The sequence below is a fragment of the Meleagris gallopavo genome, chromosome 6, assembly GCF_905368555.1.
Source record: "Meleagris gallopavo chromosome 6, MGAL_WU_HG_1.1, whole genome shotgun sequence".
Lineage (NCBI taxonomy): Eukaryota > Metazoa > Chordata > Aves > Galliformes > Phasianidae > Meleagris > Meleagris gallopavo.
In genome coordinates, this window is record NC_139409.1 from 19,175,489 (window position 1) to 19,198,802 (window position 23,314).

Genomic DNA, 23,314 nt, shown 5'->3' on the forward strand with positions numbered 1-23,314 from the left:
TTTACTTATAAAATCGTTTATTCAGTTTTATAAGGCAAAAAAAATTACTGCAAAAGCAAAATAGACCCAGATTTACAAGGACGAAATAAACAAGACCAGAATAAAAAAGCATTGCAAGCAGGGAGACAAACTGCTTCTCTACCTGCATAGCAACAACTAAAAGCCTTCATTTCAGGCAACATCACAGCCCAAACCCACCTCAAATGTACTCTTATCTTGATTTTTCAGTCACTGTTTTTTTTTTTTTTTTGCTTGGCTTTGTTTCATGCACAGCAGCCTGCACATTATTGTTTCAGTCTCATATAAGAGAAAACTGTTGGAGGGCACCAGCTGCATGCCCACTTTGCACACAGGACGTGTCGGACAGGATAGCAGGCTGCAGGGAGGGCCCACAGTGCAGCTGCTTTCCTGCCTGGATTGATTCTGAGTTAGAAGAAAGGGAGGACAGCATCGGCATGTGAGAAAAGGCTGATTTGACGGCTGTTCTTGTTATTTTAAAGGATACCAATCTGGGACCACATTTGTCTTCTATGCCTTCCAAGCCTATTCCCACAGCCAGAAATGTTGGAAACTTTGTTCTAAACATGTGATAAGTCTTCCATAAACAAACAGATTTCAAAAAATGATTGAGTGTCTCTGCCATGTGAAGAACCGTGAATACTCATCCTGTCCTATTCATTATGTTTTGCTTTTTTAATGTATTTTTTTCCATAAGAGCTTCATGCAAAAATAAGAACTTTGTACTAAAAGAAAAAATAAACACGTAATCTACGAGTTACATGCAATTCTGGGGAGGGGCTGAGGGGGGGAGGAGAATCACAGTGAACCGAATATGTTATTGTGATTTCCATATGAAAATCAGCTGTCTAATCTATGTTCTATTCAGCAGTTGGCTGTAATTATGTAGCTAAAAATAAAGGGCTGAATCATGATGTGTGAGCATTGGCCAGCAAAAGCAGTAACCTGGGGCACCTTCCTTAAACACAGTAGTCCTGCCCACCAGAACCACCCTAAACCCATCCTGTATTGTAACTCAACCCAGCTCATTTTAATACAGCAGGCTCCAGTTTTGACAGTAAGTCTGTTTATATAAGAAGTTTGCTGAAGGAAGCATTCTCATTGGATTTCAGCATCACTCCTTACACAAACAAAGATCTGTATACATGTAAGTGTTTACAGGATGAAAACTGAAGCTTGGTTTATTAGTCAGATGTGTGAAGTTCTTTTAAAATCAGTGAAGCTGCCAGAGACAAGAAACACAACCACACGCATTTATGTTCTACAGCTTCTTAAAATACCTGGCAGACTATGCGAAGCCCTAAAAAAAACTACCAAAGTCATCTTGTAAAGAGCAGTTCATCAACAGAGACTTAACAAAGCAAAGGACAACTCTGTTTTCCAGTCCTGACGTGCAAGTACATCATGCAACCTTTGTTCAGACCATGTAATCAAACAAAATATGGGAATCACATGAAGCATTACAGGCAAAAACAGCAGTTTCCTAGTAATTAACAGTTTCATATACAGCTACCTCAAGTTATTGCAAACAGATGAGATTAACATTGCCCAGTGAAACCCTCCCATTTTAATGAGGTTCAGCCTCAAGACGTGAAAGGCGTCTATCTGTAACATTTAATCCTCTAACACACATAATGAGCAGAAGGCATTCTTGATCACTGTATCAAAATCCTATCACCTGGAAGAGGTGATAAAACATTTCAGATTGTCGGCTATCCACAGCCAAGGAACTGATCTTCAGTGAAAGTCTGAAAAAAGCCTTAACCAGCAACCACTCCAGTGGTATATTATACCAAAGAGAAACAGATATAGTGTAAGCCTGAGCCTTTACTAATTATAACAGACAAAATAGCATCAGCCATCAAGACTGGTGCCATGGTTAAATGCAAAGATAAATTCAGGAGATAGGAGCCAAGTATGGAAAGCTTCCCTCTGCTGGACCTACTCAAAGAGTAAAAGAAGGAGCAGAAGAATTAGGCATCAAAGTCGGTGAAATGAATTCAAGTCTTGAAATAGAAAATGATGTCAGAAAGGAAACAGAGAAAAACAAAACAAAACAAAACAAAAACAGAAAACAAAAACTCAGAGTTGGAACAAAGATTACATGACTTCAAATGAACAAATGAGCAGCTACAAGGATCAAAAGAATACCAAAAGACAAAGAAAAAGGCATCAGTATTGAGCTTCCCAGGACTCCCCAGCTCCATCCCACTATTGGAATGGAGGCAACAGAGCAATGTTGGACACAACAATGTGTCCTGGCTGGCCTTGCTCCCATAGCTGGGGTTTCAGGTCACCCTACATTTGCCCTGTGACACACCTTCAATGAGGAAGCTGCCTACAGAGCACAGACTCATGTTCCCATAGCAGAGAAGAATCCCAAAGTTAGATGTCAAAACCTTAAAAAAAAAATCACCACTTGCAATGATGACAATACAGAAAAGACCAGGGATCCCTTGAGAAATCTTATCAAAGTGAGGAACTCCATCGTCACCAAGTTAAAATGCTGAGGCTGCCAAGTCCATTCAACAGCCGTTCTTTAAAATCTAATACCTAACCAACAAAACAACAACAAAACACAAATAAAATTACTTATCCAAAGTTGCATACATCATCTCAATATAAATATTTGACAAATGTCACTTTTTCTCTGACTAAAAAGAAACCATTTCTGCCGAGAAATCTTTGGTGCTCCTTTCTGCTGGCCTGCAATAAAGCCTTTCGAGTGCTGCCACCAGAAATAGCCCAGTTCTCACCAGTTTATGCGCTTCTGAGCCAGCTCTCTGTGCTCCCACACTCCCCCTGGGGCCCCAGGTTGGGGCACCCAGTAGTTTCCACTTCAGCAGACAGCAGGTGGGGGACCTGACCTGCTCTCCTCTTCCCAGAGACTCAGGACACCACGTTGTCAAATTCTGCTGTCCATCTCCCCACTGCACCACTGACAACGTCTGCTCCTAACTGAGCTCACAACATCAGCAGACACTGAGGCCTGTGCCCAAACTCAACCATGCCTCCCGCAGCCTTTACAATCAGACACTACAGTTGCAGGCCATGCGCCTTCTCCTCCCCATGAGTTTATTTCTTCCTGTTACACACAAAAGAGACCTGTCTTTGCAAAAGACTTGCAGGAACAGCAGCTGCCTATGAAAATCTTCCCTCTGCCCCGCAGGGCAGGAAGGCTGATTTGGGTTGCTTTGTGTTATTTTGAAACTCTTCTGTCCTTGCACAGAAAAGAACTGAGAAAAAGAAGCAGAAGAAAAGTAACTGAGACTTAGAGAGGTCAAGCTTGGAAGTGTACGGGAACTTTTCATCCACAAAGGTTCAAAATTATAAACCTAGAGACAAAACAAGACAAAAACAGAGATAGCCTCTAGAAAACGGCTAACTCTCAAAGAAATTAGGAACGAACGTGCTAAATTGCTTCCCAGAGATTTTGCAGTCTAGGAAAATGTTAAGAAAAAAAAGCAAACAGTAACTATAGTCCACAGATGCTGATGATGCGCAACACCTGAGCGGCAAAGAAATGTCTCTGGATGAGACAACCACACACCTTTACCTGTTACTGGTGAATTTTGGACAATGCAAAACAAACCCTAAAAGCAGAGGAGGATTATCAGAAAAGTAACAGCTGAAAGTTGAAGGGCTTTCTTTATTCAGACTATCAAAATGTATTTTTCAGTGCAATGCTGGAAGGAGGTTTACCTCATCAGGAGAGAAAATACTGCCTCTTGCCCAGGACCATGAAAAGCCCAATGTACTAGTTTGATTTCTTCTCTTCTTTATTCATATATGGTCCTGCTCTCACATCTGGCTTGCAGGGATGCTGCCAGAAGAGAGTAAAACCTTCTATGCCTCTATTGAGAATGGCTGTTGCGATTGTGAGAGTGAAAAAAGGGATACAAATCGTGTCTGTTTGTCACATATAAGGCATTCTCTTTAGTTAGACAGGAGAGATGCACTGCTGCAAACGTTCACTTGAAGAATAGGTAAGCACTGTGCATCCTGATAAATCAGCTTAGCTGAAATGGAGCAGCAGAGGGCAGTGTAATTAATCCGCGGGAATATATCGCCGGTCCCTCATCACCACGGGACAGGCGGGAGGGAACGGTGCTATGCACTGAAAAGACAGCTAGAAATCTGGGAAGGGCAGGGCCCACAACTGTACTGATATTCTCGAATCGTCAGAACGCACAGTGCTCCAAAATTCCCGCTAGCATCACTCACGGCCAATATAGAATGAGATCTGAGGCCGCCGGGCCCAACCCCATGCTGCACACCGAGCAGTGGGCAGCCCCTGCCCATGCCAAGTGCCACCCCAGCAGCCTTTGGGCAGGGAGGGGGGAGCATTGAACAGTACCGGGCCACAGAGGAAATCTAAATGCAAGTGAAGGAGCTGGAGGAAACAATTAAGAAGGGAACTGTTTTCATTTCAGATGTGTCAGGCTGTTAGAGCCTGCACTGCAAGATGATAGATAAGAAGGCAAAGAAGAGAACAGAGGAAAATGATAATGGGGAATAGGGAAGAATTCATCCAGGGCACGATGCCTTCTCCCTCCACAAGGTAGCCTGTTGTTGCCTGCTAAGAGGCTTCATTATATTTTCTTAGAAATATCCCACGAAATTCACTGACCTGAGTGCAAAGGCTGTACCTATAGCATAACCCGGGAAGTCGTGGAATGAGAAAATAGGAATCACCAGATGTAATTACTGGGGATTGATGGACTTTGAATCGGGAACAGAAAAAAAAATTAAATGAGAGGGAAAAAAAGGAGAAGGGCCGAGAACTACCACGAAAGGCATTAATATTCCTTGTTGCAATAGGTTATGTACAAATTGCCACTGCATCTGTGTTAGTTAAAATGATTCATTTACACATTCAGATTCAGATCTCTAGATCTGAGAGATTCTTGAAAGAAAAATTTTAAGATGGTAATGAAGTTGATTTTTCAAAAAATCAGGCTCTGATTATCAACCACTGATCCCATTCAACAGTTTGCTTGTTTTACGATTGCTGAAAATCAGATGCTGAGTTTATGACAAAAGGGTGACACCTAAAACTGCTACTTTGCAGTGACACAAATGCAAGCACAGCGAATAGTGTCACTACCAGCACATGCACACACCTGGCCAAACCAGATAGCTAAAAGCACACCACAAACCCTGCCTCGAGTGTGATCACAGTGAGCACCCAGAACTACATGCTTAAGTAACACAGACCTAAAAGCCACAGTGTTCTAGGTGACACAGAAACATGAACACTTTCCCCTACTGCAAAGAACTTCCCAGGGAAATTATGGTACGATTGCCAGGATCAACACCTGCAGGGATTTTATTCCTTTTACAGATCTTGTTAGAAAAACACACTATAGAAATAAGACATAGATTATACACAGGGACTATCTAGGAACAGTTCATGTACTTAATAATCTTTTAAGAGAAACTGCTTCCAGAGTGTTAACTGCATTCACGCCTCTGCCAAGCAGTGATGAGTTTGGCCAAAATTGATGGCCAGGCACAATCCAAGGTATTGGCCGCGATGTACAGTCAGATTAAAAGAAACACGCAGCTTTGCAAAATTAAAATTCTTGGGTAAGAGAAATCCTGAGGCTTGCTACAAGTATACAGAGGCTCTACAATTATATTTTGCTTAACCATAATTACCAGAAGTAGCACTTCAGAGAGAATACTTTGAGGAGTGATATCACTCCATAAGATTGCATGGCTTTTTCCTTCCTGACGCATTACTTGGCATGAAATTTTTCTAGGATTGATACATAAGCGCCTCAGTGAAAAAGACAGTGGTGGGCATAGCTGGAGGACCTGTCGGCAACCTACTTGATCATTCACTCACTCTCATTAAGCTTCTCCTTCTCACTGTGTTTTCTAAAGCAGCAAGATCTTACCATATTGATTTTCTGGAAATCATGTTAATGGAGCAAAAACCCAGGTCAGAATAATTGCCTCTCAATACAGAGCATGCTAAGGAATGAGGTGAAGCCAAAGGGCTTACGTAGGTCTAGGGTATATATGTAAGGAGAAGACATGATTCTTGTCTTGCCTGACAGAGTCTGGTTCAGAGCACTGAAAATTATTCACTCAACCAAAAAGCTGTGTCACCACTATCTTAAAAATTGGCTTTTTGGCTTCAGGTGTTCAGAAGCCAATTCTATAAAATAGAAGTACTTTACCTGAATGACACATAATGTATGTGTCGGCAAGCTATCTTCCTCTCTAAACAGAGCTTCTTTATAACTAGTGTAAAGGGAGTGGAGAGTGAAAATCAGCTTTATGATCAGTGTTTGACCCGCAGTACCACTGTGTCATGATTTGACAGTCACCAATTCTGCACTTAGGGCTGAAAAGATACAGAAAGGTGTGGGTCAGAAACGAGTTCCTTTGCCACTGCTTCTGGAGAGGCTGGCAAAGCATACTGCCCTACCAAAATGTGCTCTGCGCTCAGAGACCGCAGACAAATCCACAGCCAAAGAGACACTTGTTCAGCCCCATCTCGGCTGCGTTTCAGTGCCGGGCTTTGCTCTGCTGTCATCGCTCCCAGAACCCACGGAGCAATTACAGACTCCTGTGACAATCCGGCACTCCTGCGATGGCACCAGACCGCTTCACAGAACATAAAGCGTCAGGAAAAGCTTCGGCGGCAGCAAATGAAACCGCCACCCCAAAAGGAAAAAAACTCCGAGCTCGAGCAAGCATGTTTGCAATTTAAAACGCACGCAATCGGATTTTACCACCCTTTGAGTGGGTTTAAAAATAGCACCGAAAGTCTTTGTAGCCAACTATTGCAAACTCGAAGGCGTTATGCAACGTTCCTCAATTAAACAGGAACCACCTTTCGGAGCGCAGCCCTCTCCTCGCGGCGCCCGTCCACCTGAGCGCTCGGACAGCCCCAAGGCTGCCGCGCCGCCGGAGCGCCCATCGGCGCCTCGGAACCCGCTCGGCCCCTCCGCTCCCGCCCGGCCGGCACCAACAGGTCACCGCGGCGGGGAGCCCGGCCGGGACCTGTCACTGACAGCGCGCCGAGCGCGGGCGCAACGCGTGCCGCCCGCCCATCCACCCTCCGGAGAGCCGCCGGCTTCTCTCGGCTCGCGCATCCCGGGGATCGGGGGACGGCGGCGCTCCGGGTGCCAAACTTTTCCGAGCGCGGAGCACGCGCCGAGGGCCGCGCCCCGGTCGCTCCCCGCCGCCCCTCCCGGCTCCCGAGCCCTGCGGTGCCGCCTGGCCACGCCGCCCCCGCCCTACCTGCGCTGCCGCCGCGGGCAGGGGGTTGTCCAGCAGCTCCATCGGCACCTCCTGCGCCGGGCTGGGAGGCGATTTGGCCATGTCGCTCTGGACCATTGGCGTAAAGCCGGGCAGAGCCGAGCCCCGCGGCGGGGCAGAGGCGGGCAGAGCCGAGGCGGGGCGGCGCGGCGCCCCTCAACGCCCGGCCATGCCGGGGAGCGGGCGGGAGGACCGAGGCGGGCGGGCTGCGGCGCGGCCCTGCCTGCTGCCGGCGAGGAGCGCGCGGCGCGGCGCCGGGGGACGGGGCACTGCCGGCAGCGGGCGCGGGGGGAGGGCAGGGGGCGGTGCGTGGGGATGAGGGAAAGTGACAGCGAGCATCTCCCTCCCGGCAGCTACCGGGCGGCGGGAGCTGGGCAGCGCCGCCCTCCTCGCGTTCCTCCCTCGCGGCCTCCCCGCCGGGGAGCGAGAAAGTTGGGGCGGGCGGGCGGGCGGGCAGGAGGGAGGCAGAGTAGGCCCAGCCCGTCCCCGAGCCCCGCTGAGAACAGAGGGGAGCGCGGGGTGGAGCCGGGCGCTCTGTGAGAAAGGCTGCCTGCCACGCCCTGCCCTGCCCTGCGCGGGTCCCATGGCCCCGCGTGCATCACCGGCTGGATGAGGTGGTGAACGGCTCTGAGCTTCTCTACCGCAAAGTTCTGCATTTGTAGGGTTTCTCTGCACCTCTTGGAGCTGGCTGCACGCACAGCTGCAAGGGCTGAGGGATTCCCAGCTGGCAGGTGGGATGGAGCTCACTGCCTGGTTGTGTATAATGATGACAGGGCAGCAATAACTGGTTTCTGAAGAATCTGTTTATAACTTGACTCAGGAGGAACACACTGCTCCCCTGAGGTGATGGCTGGCCTAATGGATGAGGCATCTGAGCACATACGCACACGATGGACAGAGTGGAGTAGAGCATGTACTCTACAGAATGACTTGTTGCCTCTCCATGTCTTTCTTGGGCCAGGCCTGTCTGCATGCCAGGCAGCACAGAGAGAAGGTTCTGCTTCTGAAATCACTTTGTGTTTATGAGATCTCTTATTGATAAACAATGACAAATCATTAAATAAACTCAGAATGGCCACATGTGTCTTATATTTAAAATTGCACCAGTATCTAAATGTAATATAATAGTCACACAGGAAAAGGAGCCAACAAATCCAACCCAGCACAAAAGCCAGTTCAAGAAGCACTTTCAAGCTTTCTTGCAACCACGTGCTTGATTTATCTTATTTTTCATTACAGTAATAAATTCCCTCTCTGAGTTAACTTACCCCTGCAGATTTTCTCATATGAATGGCAAAAACATCCTATCCACTTTTTGTGAGGCAATTGTCTTTATCTGCTACTGGAAATGCACTGAGGCTTGAAGAAGCTTCAGAAATTGCACTTGTCCAAAAAGTTCCACAGTTTTTGTGTTTATATTGTTGGTTTTTTTAAAGTTGTCATAGTATTCTTCAAAAATAATTTTCTCCAAGATATCATCTATGGGAAAACAGAACTGTAATGAAAAGAATGTTTTTCATGTGTTTATGTGTTAGTCAAACAGTTAAATAGAGATGCCTACCTATAAAGGTGCTAAAACCTGGCCTCTTTCAGATGTCCTCTTGGTGATCATAAGCAAGAAGCATTTTCTCTTTACACATTTGATGTGAAAAATGCAGAATGTTTCACATTCTGTTATAGGCCTTGGAGCAATTATTTGTTGCCTTCAATTTAGATTGTTTTAATTGTGTTACTTTTTGTGACCACCATAACAATTATGGGAGGACATCACATAAGTAAAGATTTATACAAGATCCTAGCACAATATTTCTGTTTATGACTGCTAAGTGGGGTGATTTTATCTGATGATGCTGGCTTTCATTTCCAGCATCTTTATGGCTTTGGAACCATTTATCCTTCTGTTTCAAACACTCTGTACAAACAGCTCTTGATCCACAGTGATTCAGTACAGCCTGGACTTGGTAAGTTTTCAGGCATCCATCACTGTCTATCTATTCTCTCTCACATGGAGCAAGGAGTAGTAGCTATTTAGTTATGTAGCAGTGGTCCTTCATGCTGAATTTTTCATTTTGTGTAGGGTATATTACTACTCACGGGATTTATTTTTTTTTTTTCCAATATTCCATTCCTTAATAGTGATCATTTTGAAAGCATTACAGTTTCTGAAACCATGAATTGTACATCTCTGTTGAAAGGGATTTCTACTTCCTCATAAATTAGAGATCAAATATATCAAATCAAGTTCACTTTGCTAAGTTCTGTATCTTTAATAGTTAATTTTTCTTCCTTTCTTTATGAAAAGATGAATGTAATACTTTTTTGTTTACATACACAGACACAGATGTCACTCCGAAAGCAACAGCTCCTATTTATTTATGTGAAAAATACAACCAATAACACTATTCAGTAGAGAAAATTCTCAGCTATTAAACATTGTTTTTCAAAACAGCCACCACCATTAGCTATGTATTTTCAACAGTGATGAACAGGAGCCTGCATGCTGCACTCATAAAATTCTACAACAGTGGAGTTGACCCATTTCACTGTCACCACCCACCACTTCACTGTGGTCACATTCACTGTTTGGTCTCCATAAGCATTTAGCAAGTGTCGATGGGTGCCATTTTTCTGCACAGAGAAATTCAGTTCCATACCTTTGTTTCCTGCAAACTTCTGTATCAGAAGCCATACTGTCAGACTGCTCCTATGCTGCCATCTGTCCCACAGCAATAAAATGTAATGGAATATTGGTGAGAAAGTTCAATCTCTACTGCCATATCACCAACATCTGCCTCTGACTTTGTGGGTCAACATAATAAAATAGGAGGCATTACTTTTGGAGCAGCCCTAGTCAAGTAAGGACTCAGGAAATAAGTTTAAGTCACGAAGAATCAAAAGTGAAAATAGCTAAATATTGAGAATTGGGGTTGTATATGTTTCTCTAAGAAAATATGTAAAACAAACCACTGACCCCCTATAAATTTCTAAACAGTACATTTATTTTGTTTCTCTTCCTGGTAATCTACCTAACTATTCTTTACTAGCAATTATCATTCACTGCATTGATGTAATAAATGGTCAGAAGATTAACTGGGAAAAATAACTGTTTCACCCTTTTGTTTGTAGTTCAACAGCATTTTCTAACCTTGAAATGTACAGTGAAAATCCTTCAGCTGAACACATACCCTTGCTGTCATCCATCCCTCTGCATGCTGTTTTTGGCCACATCTCCAGGAGAAGGGTCAACGTGTAAAAACAATATACAGAGATTCCAATTTGCTAGCTGCTTCTCAGGGGAAAAACAACCTGCTATTCCTGACCACTTCTCAGAGGAAAACCACTCTGCTACATTTTTCTTTTACGCTCTTATCTGCAACGGAGAAGTGTTGTGCATGCTTATTTGGACTTTTCTAAACATGCAAATTTTAGGAAATTGGAAAAAAAGAGAAGCTATTTGTTAAGGAGAAAAAAAAAAGAAGAAGAAGAAGAAAACCTTAGTCTGTTTGAGAAGATAATAAAAATACAGGGCTTTTTTTGTTCTTTGAGAGATTAGATGTTCTTCTAGAGCAAGGAGCACCGTGTTACTTCACGCATTTAACTGTCCTTGCCATCAGTACAAGAATGTTGGTCTCCAGCACTGTGTTTTAACCTTTGCACTCTTGTATAGTATTGATTTAGTCCATAATTGTCACGGGAGCATGCAAAAATAAAAAATTTTGCTTTTATTTGAATACATGCAGCTAAAAGCTAAATACTTAGGCCCAAGGAAGGTGATAAAAACTTGCATAAATAAAGACTTGTGAGCTTATGATGCCTGCTATCAAACTACTTAAGTTCTTGCAACTGAATATGTTTAAAGCTCCGATACAGCAAACTCTTCCTCTGTGTCACTTTCTGCTGTAGCTGGTAAATTCAGTATTGTGAAAACACGAATTCACTCACTTACCTGGATTTAATATCTCAGAACAAAGGTAATCCATCTTTTTCAGCAGTGAATTGCAAGCTGGCTGCTGGTGTGCAAACTTAAGAGACTTCCCTTATTTTTGTACTTTACCTTTTCCACAACAAGTCTGAACAAAAGCAAACAGCTAATATCTGGACAAGCTCACTTGTGAATCTATTATCAGTCTGTATCAGAACACCACACTGGCTGGCTGCATTAAATGAGCAGATCTGTCCTTCCAGCATGTGTTCATTATGCTTTACTCTGTGGGGTGTAGGCGAGGTGCAACAAAACCTTGATTGATACTGTTTTGATATATTCTTGGGGAGGATGGGATTAGGAGGAAGAAGTTTTCTCCATGATAGAAGAGCAAGGTACAAAAGCTCACAGTACTTGCAAAAGCCACAACACCTAAGCACATATTTTTCAACCCTCATAAAAACGTGACCAAAAAAGGCACACTCCTGCTTGCTAGCTGTTCACTTTGCAAAAGGCAATTCTGCTGCCTATGGGTTGTGTACAAATCTCATTTTAATGAAGCACTTCTGTAGAAGTTACTTGATTCAGACGATATTTTCTTTCCTTTTTCTTTGCCTTCCTATCATAGCTGAGACCACATATCTTCTTTGTATCCCTAGTCCTTACCAACTATGGTGTTCCTATTTATAGTATTATTGCTCTCTTATTATTAAATACATGAAACACAAGAGCACAAAAAGGCTTTATAGCACTCTCACCCACAAGTATGCTCAGCCCATGTGAGTTACTGACATAAGAGACAACTTTTAATAGACCATCCAGACTGTGTCCAAGGACAGCATCCAAGCTCTTTGCAGCTTCGTGGGCTTGGCCTGTCTTCCACCCTTTACTGAGCCCCAAGCTCAGCTTCTGCTTTTATGATTTAGGGAGGACATATTTTTTCTTTCTACCGAAAAGGCTCTTATTTGCGGCACCAAAGAACTCCATTCACAATAAATGGTGTAAGAAAAGACAATGACAGCCTCTAATCTGTAGAAGGATTGCAAAACAATCAACATGGTTGACAGTTAACTCACCATTACCAGGGCTGGTGGCAGAGTTAACTTGCCTAAGAGTTTACAAACTCTGCACAGATTTATGCATGCATGGATCTGAAGGCAGATGGCTAGTGGCACTGCTCCACACTACCATCAAGCAGACTTCAATGCTTGGCTTTTGTCAGGAGTCATTTCCCTTCCTCCTCACCTTGGGTACACTGGTCCGCTCTGCACAATCATCTTGCTTGCTTCTCCAAGTGTGAGACAATCCATTCAGGCACTGAAATTAAAATGTAGCAGAAAATTATTTATCTTTCTATAGGGTTAATTCTCTGCTTTGTTATCTCCACCAGCCATCTTACTGCCAGATAAGTGCAAGTGCTGGGTAGAGCAGGGAGCAGGAGCCCAGTGCTTGGAGTAGGGCTGCAGGAATTCCTTCCTGGCAGAACACCAGCCCTGAGAGCAGCTCAGCTATAAACATCAAGCTGCAACCGGGGTCAGTTGTGAAAACATTACTGCAGAATAATGTGGGTTTGGCTTCTGAAAAGTAATTTTTGCTAAGCGCTTTGAGTTTATGCAGTAAAATGAGGGGGAGGAAGACAAGTCTTCAAGCTTTTGTTTGTTCCTTCTTTTTCTCCTTTACTGCTAAACCTTTTTTACTCAGATGACCCCCAATCCTTAGCAAGATAGAAATTTTCATTTTGTAAGAGAGCAATTTTCAATAAATCTTCATTAGCTTTTAAGTTTCAGAAGAAAAATGACTGCGAAAAAGAGGATATCATCAGTCATGTTAATACAATGATGTATATACTGTACTGTCCACAGTCAGTTGCCATCAAACCCATCTTTACTTATGCACTTCCAGAGCAAAATTTTGAGAGAAACTTCTGCCTTCCGGAAATATGGAACAGTGTACAACTTGCCCTGCTCCAACACCCTATGGGTGTAGGCAGGTACCCCACTGATTTAAATGAGGCAAACCAAGGTGTCCTTCAAAAACTTAAGAGCAGGAGTTTGGGCTGAGATGACAATTTTTACTGTAACATCACTGTGGGAACTTATGATTTCCGTGGGGGAAAAAAAAAAAGATAGAATAGCAATACTTTTTTCTTTGCATGCAAAGAAGAAAACTGTGGCAAGCACCAAGCAGATTTATTATACATTTTGTAGCTACAAATATATTTTACAGTTATTTTGGACCATGCATTTTTATAATACACTTTCTAGTACTTTCTCCAACACTTTTTTTCAAATTGGAATGGTTTCTTAATATCATTAGATGCTAACAAAATTTTTCCCATTTTTTCTTGTTCATTTTGTGAGAGAAACAGACTGAAATGAACTAACTTTAAAAAAAAAAAAATTTTTTTTGCATAATTGATTTGAACTGTTATAATTAGAAAGGATTATCTTTTACAGTCATGTCTCTTAAAAACCAGCAGGTAAATATGTTGTTACCCAAGCCTGGGATGCTCAGGAAAACCAGACAGAGCTGCCCCTGCTGCACGCCAAGAAACCACTGCTTATGGTGGAAGCCATTAACACAGCTACATCTTCTTTGTCAACCTCCAGAATGAATAATTTTCAAAAAGGAAAGAATAACTTCCGTAAGGTTTGTTGAAGGAGGGAGTGTTCTGACAAAGCATACAATACCAAAACAAACCTTTCATTTTGCTCAGAATAATTCCTTATTAGGAAACCTGTACACGCTTTGCTTATACTTGCATCCCTTATGAAATTCTTCTGTGCCCATGGCTCAGTGGCAGAGGGTGATTTTTTTGTTAAGGGCATGTGAGAATATGAAGGGAAATGGCTTTAAACTGGAAGAGGGTAGATTTAGACTAGATATTAGAAAGAAATTATTTAGTGTGAGGGTGGTGAGACACTGGAACAGATTGCCCAGAGAGGTGAATGCCTCCAGGGAGGAGGCATTTAAGGTTAGACTGGATGGGGCTGTGAGAATCCTGGTCTAGAGGGAGGTGTCCCTGACTATAGAAGGTGGTTGGAACTAGATGATCTTAAAGGTCTCTAAAAATAACAAAAGAACCAACTTGAGGCAAGACCAAGGCCCAGCATGGCCTGCACTAGCTCCATGGCAACACACTGCAGCAGTGACTCTCACTCTGCACAGGGGGCACAGGGAGCGCTGCTGCTCCCACTGCAGTGCAGCAGGTCGAGAAACACAGTTTGGACAGTGATAATGAGAACAGCCTTAAAACTGCCTTCCCAATAAAAAAGTCCTGAAATAGGAATTGCTATAAGAACAAGAACATCAGTGATTTATTGCTAGACTAGCAGGTGTAGATTGGTTCCCTATAAGGAGCCAATGAAAAATTAGTTTTGAGTATTATATAAGCAGAACCAACATTAAAAAACAATCTTCAAATGAAGTTTAACATTTCAAATTTGAAACTCCTACTACTCTACAACAGAAATTAATGGTGTTAAATCAATTCTTGCAGGTTTGATAGCAACACACATTTATCTATTGAGAGAATGAATCACTGTTGGGCCCACAAATGGAGAGAAACTCTATTATTGATGTCTCTATTTTCTTCTAATGTAGTTTCAGTGAGATGGATATATTAAAGGCCCCCCAAACTAGTCAGTCTTCTTTATAAAATAGCTTCCTTAAGTAATGCTTGACATGGGTATTACATTAGATTCACCTAGTTTTAGAGTTAATGATGTGCTTATCTGAAGGTTGATAAAAGTCATATGATATTTCCCAAATAAATCTTTAATCTTGTTGGTTTCCTAGCTGAGCCCTCTCTCAGTAGGCTCACCTGATTTTGCATTTTCTGGCGAGGAGATTTGGCTAAACAAACTTGGGGTGTACCCAAAATATTCTGCTGGCTATGAAAAACATGTTTGGAGGCAGTCCTGAAGCCCACCATTTGCTAACAGTCCCACTGACTGCAGTGAAAATTTTCATGTCCACCCTAAGACAGAAGCATCGAAAAAGAGGAGTTTATGTTTACCTATTATTTGGACACCGGATATTTGTGAGCAAGCTGTATATAAATTAGCACCGAAAGGAGTCCTGTATATTGTTTATATTGTTAGCTTCATTAGCCTCACAGAGCTGTTATTGAGTTACAAGGTGCTACGGACTAGTTTTTAACTGGATACCAGAATCCCAAACAATAAAGAGTTTTCTCTCTTCTGTTGAGTATACTTCACTATGGCTCGTAAACATTAACTCAATTCTTCCTTTGCAAGAGTATTCCAAAGCACTTTATACAAACTAATTAAAAATTTACTGAAGCAAATATTTTGAAATCTTCCAAATGCTCATCTACTATTCAACACGCAGCAAAACATGTTTTCCTTTCTACAGGCTGACACAAAACATTTCAAATAGGTCAAACACACAAGAAAAAAACATCACCACATACTAAAGTCTGCGAGTAACAGAATAATACATTGGTGAATTATATTGCCAATGTCTTAACAACTTATCAGTGTGAACTGTGTGATTAATTGCTAAGGGATTTGCAGTTTAGTCCACTGTGAGGTTGTTTACTTTGAGAAAATTCTCTCCCACATGTTTTTACCAGAAACAATACTGTTTAATACAGTTTTGCTATATATGTCACCCAGCATAAAGGAAACAATGACAGTAAACACAGTGAGATAGTCTGGATAGAAATTCTAGCTGTTTGCAGCCAAACTATTGTTCATGAATCAACTCCTGGACTCCTGCTGTTTCAAATCCAATATGCTAATTTTTACAAAGATTAATTTTTCATTCTCACTCATATGTTGAGTGCAATAGTTCTCAAACCAGTAAACAGGCCATTTGGCCACCTGTTTGGCTGAGTCAGGAATGTCCAGAAGCTGAGGATGGTCACCCATACAGTCACCGCAACTTTGTTTGCTTCATGGCTCCTTCTGAGGGAAGGAGGTTTGTTTGTTTGTTTTTTGTGTGTGTGTCTGCAGTCTCCATTCAGTCACTAGTGTAAACTAAAAGGACTTAATGGGAACTTTTATGACAGTATGTATACAAGATATACTATTTTCTTTTTTCTTTTCCTAAATTAACAAGTTTGAAGTTGTGATAGGGGCTCTTACTTACCTTTCTTCCATTACAGAAATGTAAAGAGTGCACATCAAAGTATCAGCAAGAGGGAGATAATCACACAGGAGAAGATCTTATGTCCCTGTTGCTCAGAGACTTCAAAACCAGAAGACTATGTGCTGCTTATAAGTGCTCATCATAAAGTGCTGCTGTCAAAATGTGCACTACTCCACAGTGGTACTCAGTTCACTGTGTATCTAAGTCTCTCTGTTTTTCTTTGATAGCATATTTGCTATTGTGCAATAACAGTCTATAAACTATTTAATTAGAGCTCATGGTGTGGTTTGCAACTGCAATAAAAGTTTGTCTACCACAGGCAAGTGTACTGTTTATGTATAATCTCTTCATTTGCTAATCTCTTTTTTAGCTACATTCTGTGTTGCAAGTAAATTCACCAGTCTTCTACATTTTCTACCATGCTTCAATTAGATAGAGCAAATCATCTTCAAGATTCAAGTATTTTACGTGTAGAGTAAGTCTTCCAGTACATTTAATGCTTTCATTACACTGAATGTCTGTTGTTTCCAATTATCTTGCACTAATTTAAATGCAGTCTTTTTTCAAGAAACCATCTGCAAATCTTCGTAAACATTGATTAGAACTTAGACATCAAGAAACAGAAGCATAGAACAGTTAAATTTTTCTAAGGTGAACTCATTCCTGCAATTTAACCAAAATGGACAGTGAATAAATTAAATGTCTTTTACAACAGGAACTAAATCTCGGGATTTTCACATATTCTTGGAATATTCAGTCATTAAATTAAAAACTAGTATTTGGTCTTCCCCTCATCACTATTCCCAAGGAGCTTGTTTACAGAAGAAACTATTGTGATAGATACAGAACCTCCTGAGAGTCAAAGACCGTAGATGCACTCTTAGGAGTGTTTACTAGGGAGAAAAGTTACCTAGTCTGCTCATAAATGCAAATCTAAATAGAAATACAATGTTCATTGATTTTAATGCCTCTGAGACCAACTGGCACCCCAGGAGGGCTTTTCAGATTTGCTCTTTAGTACTGTGGAATCTCAGTTCACTTAGGATTACACTTTATGTGCATGATCCAATTTTAGATCAGACTTTGTATTTTAGAATTTTCTTAATTCATAGAGTTATTACATGGCACCTTTTAGAGGAAATCTACCCTATTGTCAAATCAAATTAAGAAAATCCACATCCAAGCAGAAAAATGAGATAAAAAGTTTTGAGAACGCAAGGGGGAAATGAAGTTGATATTAGATGCCTAAAAATGTCCCTTTGTGTTTTTTGGGGGGTGATAAGATAGATCTCTGAATAGAAACCAAAATATCCTTGGAAATAGAAACCAAAGCTCTATCAGCACAGTAATGCTATACAACTAGTCTATGCACATGTATATTTTCACCGATGACTGACAGAAATGTTAAAAACACAGATTACTTTTAAATGTAGCATGCAAGCATCATCTTTCTAAATGTAAAATATTTGAAAATAACTTGTTTTTCAAACAAGTTTATTAAAAAAATATTTGCGCAAGAGGTAAAATGATGTAATGCAAACCATCAGTGGAAAGGAACATAGAGCATTCTCTAACTTTTCCATATCTTCCCTACTAACATATGCTTAAGTAAACAAAGTACACAAGAATAAAGAAAGGTAACGGATACAACAGTATCAAATGGACTATTGATTAGATTTTCAGAGCACAGAATGTTAGAAGTAACACTACATTCAAAATGAAATATTAACTGGGAGCTATATGCAACAAGTGCAAAGGATCAATCGGTTTATTAAAAAAAAAGTCATGTTTAGTATGTTAAAATTTTTTGCTGCTTAACTATCATCATTACCCAAATATCTGGAATCAAACCTCTTCGGAATAATTTAATGCAATTACTTGATCATTGTGTTTATCATTTAAAAAAAAAAGAAAAAAAAGAGGTCTATATATGACTGGCCAACTTTATTGAGAAAAGCATACAATAAGAGCCATCTGTAGCTCTTAGCTCAGATTCAGCTGTCTGTGATCCAAGCGGTAGTTTGGGGAAAAAAGTAATAAAATAAAAAAGAAAAATGATTGTAAAGGTAATGTCTTGTTTGTTAGATATATTAAAAAAAAGATAACCCAAACAGAATTGAAGTTAGATGGGAAACTACTGTTTTCTGTAGAACACAAAATGTTTTCCAAACAGTTTTAGTTTTTACTTATCTGCCCAAGGTAGCAGTAGCAGAAAAATCACAGTTAATATGTGAACCAGCTTCAGTCTGACAATCTGTGCACTCCACTAAGTTGTCCCATTTCACCTGTAGTTTAGCAGCACTGTAACTCTTCCTAAACATTGAATCCATGAGATGGTGCTGCTGCACAAATACCGTCAGCACTCTTCATTTTTTGTTACTGGGACAAGGGCCATATGATCTTTGAAATTTCTTTGTACATTTGTCGACCTGAAACTGCAGTTCTCCATGGCATCTATGACTAAGTATCAGCCTTGCCAAGAAGCATTTTCATAATCTCTTTATCAATTATTTTTTTCTCTCTGTAAAAATACCCCAAGATGTTGTGAGTAAATTACATCTGCAGACGGATATCATCTTCGTATTTCTAGCAGAAAAAAAGCCACCATAAATTTTTTTATGTTAAATATTTGTAATTCTTTGGCTTTGCTCAGAGCAAAATGCTGCAAATTAGAAATCCAAATTATTTCATCACCTTCTTCCCCACTTCAAAATGATTTTGAAACACCACTGCTGATCCATAAAGATTTATGACACCAAGGGTAAATGAAAGCCTGCTGTAGAACAGCAGCTCTCCTGTGGTGAGATGGTTTGGCTGGTGAGTGAAGGTGTCTCCCAGAGCCTCCTTGGGCACTAGAAGCCTGAACTGTAAGCAGGCAAAAGGAGAGAGACTGGGCTGCAAAAAGCAGCAGGCTGTAAATCCTCCCCAAACCAGTAATGTTCAGGTGGCTGGCAGGGGCTGCATACACGCTTCTTCTGTCTGACTCTGATCAGTTATTTTAAAACCAGCTCTGATTTACGGCTGCAGCCTGCGTGATCCCTGGCTGGTGTGTATATGCTACCTCTAACATTTCTGCTGCTTATTGTCCTTCTTGTTTTCAAGAGGAGTTAACTAAAGATTTCTCCCTCTGGCTATGACTACACACATGGAAACTACGAGGCCAAAACACCCTAAGACAAATACAAGATTTCATGAATGGGAAGGGATTGTTGTTGTAGAGTCTGTTCTCTGGATATTGCGAGCGAATCTCACATGCAAATTCCGTTAGCACTTGTCTACATACATTTAGAGCAAAAACAGATCAGACTCTTGTGGCGGTACTCTCAGATTTCACTGTAATCAAGGGAAATCATACAGCGTTCTCACATTTCCCACAGCCTAAAATTGCACAAATCCTTAAAAAAGCAAAATCAGTTCATCTAACTACAGCCCTTGAAACTGTCTAGGAAATGATATACTGTGCCTAAAAAGCAACTACCGCATATACCACAAAGCAAGGACATCAGGACTGACCGGACTGATGATAAAGTTCCTGGAACATCTGGCAACTAATCTTAGTTTGGAAGGATTTTAAAATGTTGGCTGATATGACTAATTCCCTTTCACTCTAGTGAAATAGCATGCATATGCCAAGAGACTTTTGCTTGTACGTCAAGAACTCTGAAAGGAAAACACAGAGCTATACATCCCACTTAGGAAAAAAAGTCAAAATGATAAAAAAAACAGACTTCACTGACAGGTACCATGGAAGGAGTTCAGATACAAGAGGAGCGGAGTTAAAGATTTAGGTTCTTTGACACGTTAATTACAATTATCTGTTTCAGAGTATGAAATGTAATGCTATTTTTACATACCCCCAACTTTGATGTACTGAGTGCAACTCAATCAAGTACCTTGTACTTGAAGTACTGTTGGATCCAGTAGCCATTGAAGCCATCGTACACTTGTAGGATGAAAGTATAATCTGTTGCCTAATGACTCTGCTCACTATCTTGCAGTTAAAATCCTGTGTAGAAATCAGTGATGATTTCAGTGATGATTTCTAGTTTTTCATCAAAGCAGCAGCATCTCTACTGCTCTGTGTTTTTCTACATTGTTCCATGCCTATGTGTTCTGGTATATTTTTTTATTTTAATTTGTATTATTGCTTCGCTTCATCCTGGAGGTTTTATTATCAGAGCCTTATAGAATTTACATCATGGTCATTTTAAGTCAAATGGTTGTAGCAATCGTGGTAGTTTATCAGCCTCTAACAATGATTCTGTGAACACATTTCTAAGAACACAATGCTCGTGTGTGTGAATACCACTATAAAAATCACTGCGTACATTAACAGTTTAGAAATAGCATTTCAGTAGTGTTACTTACGAGCAACTAACGTCCTGAGAGACTTGTAACCATCATACTCATATTACCAGTAGTAGGATTTTCAGCTGCTACTGATAGACAGTCACACCATGCTTTATAAGATATGGATGTAACCTTAGACAAGTTATAGACATATGGCAATATTTTTTTCTTGTGCATAAACTCAAATCAAACTTAATAAAGGACATTGTATTGAGAAGGCCAGTATAAAAAAAATAACAAAAAAAGATTTCTATGACTTCAGCTGTCCTGAAATATCTACAAGTGACTAATTGAGTACTATCCAGTTGAGATAACCAGTTATTTGAAGTGATAAACTCTTTATAGGTGAGCTCTGAATTGAGACAGAAATCATCCAATTTCTAATTATTTCAATAGATATTTAGAAAAAGCGATTACTCCTATCAAATCTTTTATATATCTTATATGGATGAACTATTTTTGAATATTAATCATGAATCTTTAAGAGAGAAGAAAAACATTAGTGATATAAATATTCAATCATACTTATAAACAGTCATCTCCTTTACAAGCCATAAGAAATGCTTCAAACTACTATAGAACGCATACTTCAAATATATATGCTAGCATTGTAATTGGCTTTAAAGAGATGGGTCACTTGGATTCCAGCTAAGACAGCTCTGTTTGTTTAGCTGCCTGCTGGGGTAATGAGATAGGATACAGACACAAAACACCTTTTGCACCTGAGATTTTAAGAATAGTTCAAGAATAGTTTTTAAGTGCTCTTGTCACATTTCATACTAGCATGAGTGCGAGAAGAGTTGCTGAAATTAGGTCAGGTTCTCTGAGCATTTCCAGATAAGTCACTCCATAGAGGTGATCAGATTGTTAGAGCATGCTCTAAGCTGTTGATTAGGCAGAAAAATCTGTATTTAAATTGCCATAAGGTTAAAGTGTTTTGTGTTTGGGGATTTTTTTTTCGTGTTTTTTTGTTTGTTTTTGTTTTTTTTTCTTTCTGTAATATTACTAGAGCTATTGTTCATCTGTTCATCAGCTAATTGACATTGTTAATTATTAGATAACTCATTCTGCATTGCAGTTTGGAAAACGGGTTAGGATATTGAGTCTACATCATTTTTCTACATGGGTGTAATAATGTCAAACACTAAAACTAAAGAGTCAACATTTGGCTTAAAATCAACAAGCCTGAGTGATATTTTTAACTAATTCCCACTCTAACACAATTCCCCTGCATGATCACAACTGGTGCAAACCTGAAATCTGGGGCAGCAATGTAACAGAACTGTACCTAGCTAACCTGTGTTCTCCAGGCAAATCCACTGTTCTCACCCTAACATTCTGTTACAGGCTGAAAAAGCAGGAAATTCTATAGCTACATTTGCTGTCATTTTTTCCATTTTGCAGTATTGACTTCATGTGAATGCAGTTTAGCTTACTTCAATTGTGATCCTCTTAAAAAAAAAAAAAAAAAAAGAAACAAAAAAAAACACAACTAATTTCAAGATTTTGTACCAGCCATTATTTTAAATACCCAATTCAATTTAAATACCAATTAGATAAGATCTAATCAGAAACGTATTACTGTTCCCTTACAAAATAGTCTTATTGAAGATATTTGAAATATCCACCTAAGATTATGAACCACTATAAAAACCTTAGGTAGAAAACAAATTCACAGGATAATAACCCATTTGCCACAGCAGCTTCCAAATTTTCTCTTCCATTATCTTAAAAGCCTCAGACAATTTGATCTTCCTAGGAATTCCCAAATGAGAAGCACAATTACAGTTAAAAGAAATGAATGCTTTAAAATGAGAAAAACAAAATATTACTTCAATGTTTTTGAAGGTTTAAAGCCTTTTTCACATTTGGTCTTGGCATAACTCTTTATGTATTAAAAAAAAACAACAGCAAATGTAAATATTTATTGCGAAGCCTGGCTTTGTATATCCAAAATTTCTAGGGATGGCAGCCAAATGCCTTCTCGATTGATTGGGAGATCCCAAATAGAAACAGTCCTTCTTTGTTGTGATATCCAGTGCATAATAATGGAGTAAGCTCCCCTGCCAGAAAACAGCTATTAATTTTTTTTTTTTTTTCCCATCTTGGATCTGGCCCATACCATAAATAAATGGTTAGCATGAAGGATACAGTATTCCTAAGAATCCATTTACTACCACTTTCATTAGCTCTAGATTTTCTTCAAACCATAAATGCGTTCTGAAACCAAGCATGCAGTGTACTTGTAGGGGCTATTCCCAACACACATTAGTGTTTTCAAATATTGTTTGCTGTGAATTTATGAGTAATATGCACCTGACCCAGAAGAAATTACACCATTTAAAAAATAAAGACTAATTTCTCTGTAGAAGCAATAGCATTAGCTTCTAGTTATATTCTCTATATTTAATAACTCAAGGAAAAATATCTGAAAAATTCCATGATGAAATCAGAGTGGACCAATGAGATTATAGCATTTTTTACGCTAAACCCTATAACTTGTCATGAAAAAGGCCAGAGTTACACATCTTATGGAAATGGCACTATAAGGATGAATCTCCAAACCCCCCTGCCACAGGCAGGGCCACCAACCTCCCCATTTAATACTAGACCAGGCTGTCCAGGGCCCCATCC

At 40.4% G+C, this 23,314-nt stretch overlaps 1 protein-coding gene across 4 annotated transcripts in view; it reads right to left on the reverse strand.

The window, feature by feature from the left end:
- The window catches only part of CACNB2 (calcium voltage-gated channel auxiliary subunit beta 2), a 222,020-nt gene extending 214,505 nt beyond the window's left edge, over positions 1-7,515 (reverse strand). For all 4 annotated transcript variants that reach the window (XM_085227307.1, XM_085227305.1, XM_085227304.1 and 1 more), the window contains exon 1: positions 7,276-7,515. In XM_085227307.1, the coding sequence (XP_085083433.1) occupies positions 7,276-7,371 (96 nt within the window). In that variant the 5' untranslated portion in view covers positions 7,372-7,515. The remainder of the gene's footprint in view (positions 1-7,275) is intronic.
- Positions 7,516-23,314: the final 15,799 nt, after the last annotated feature.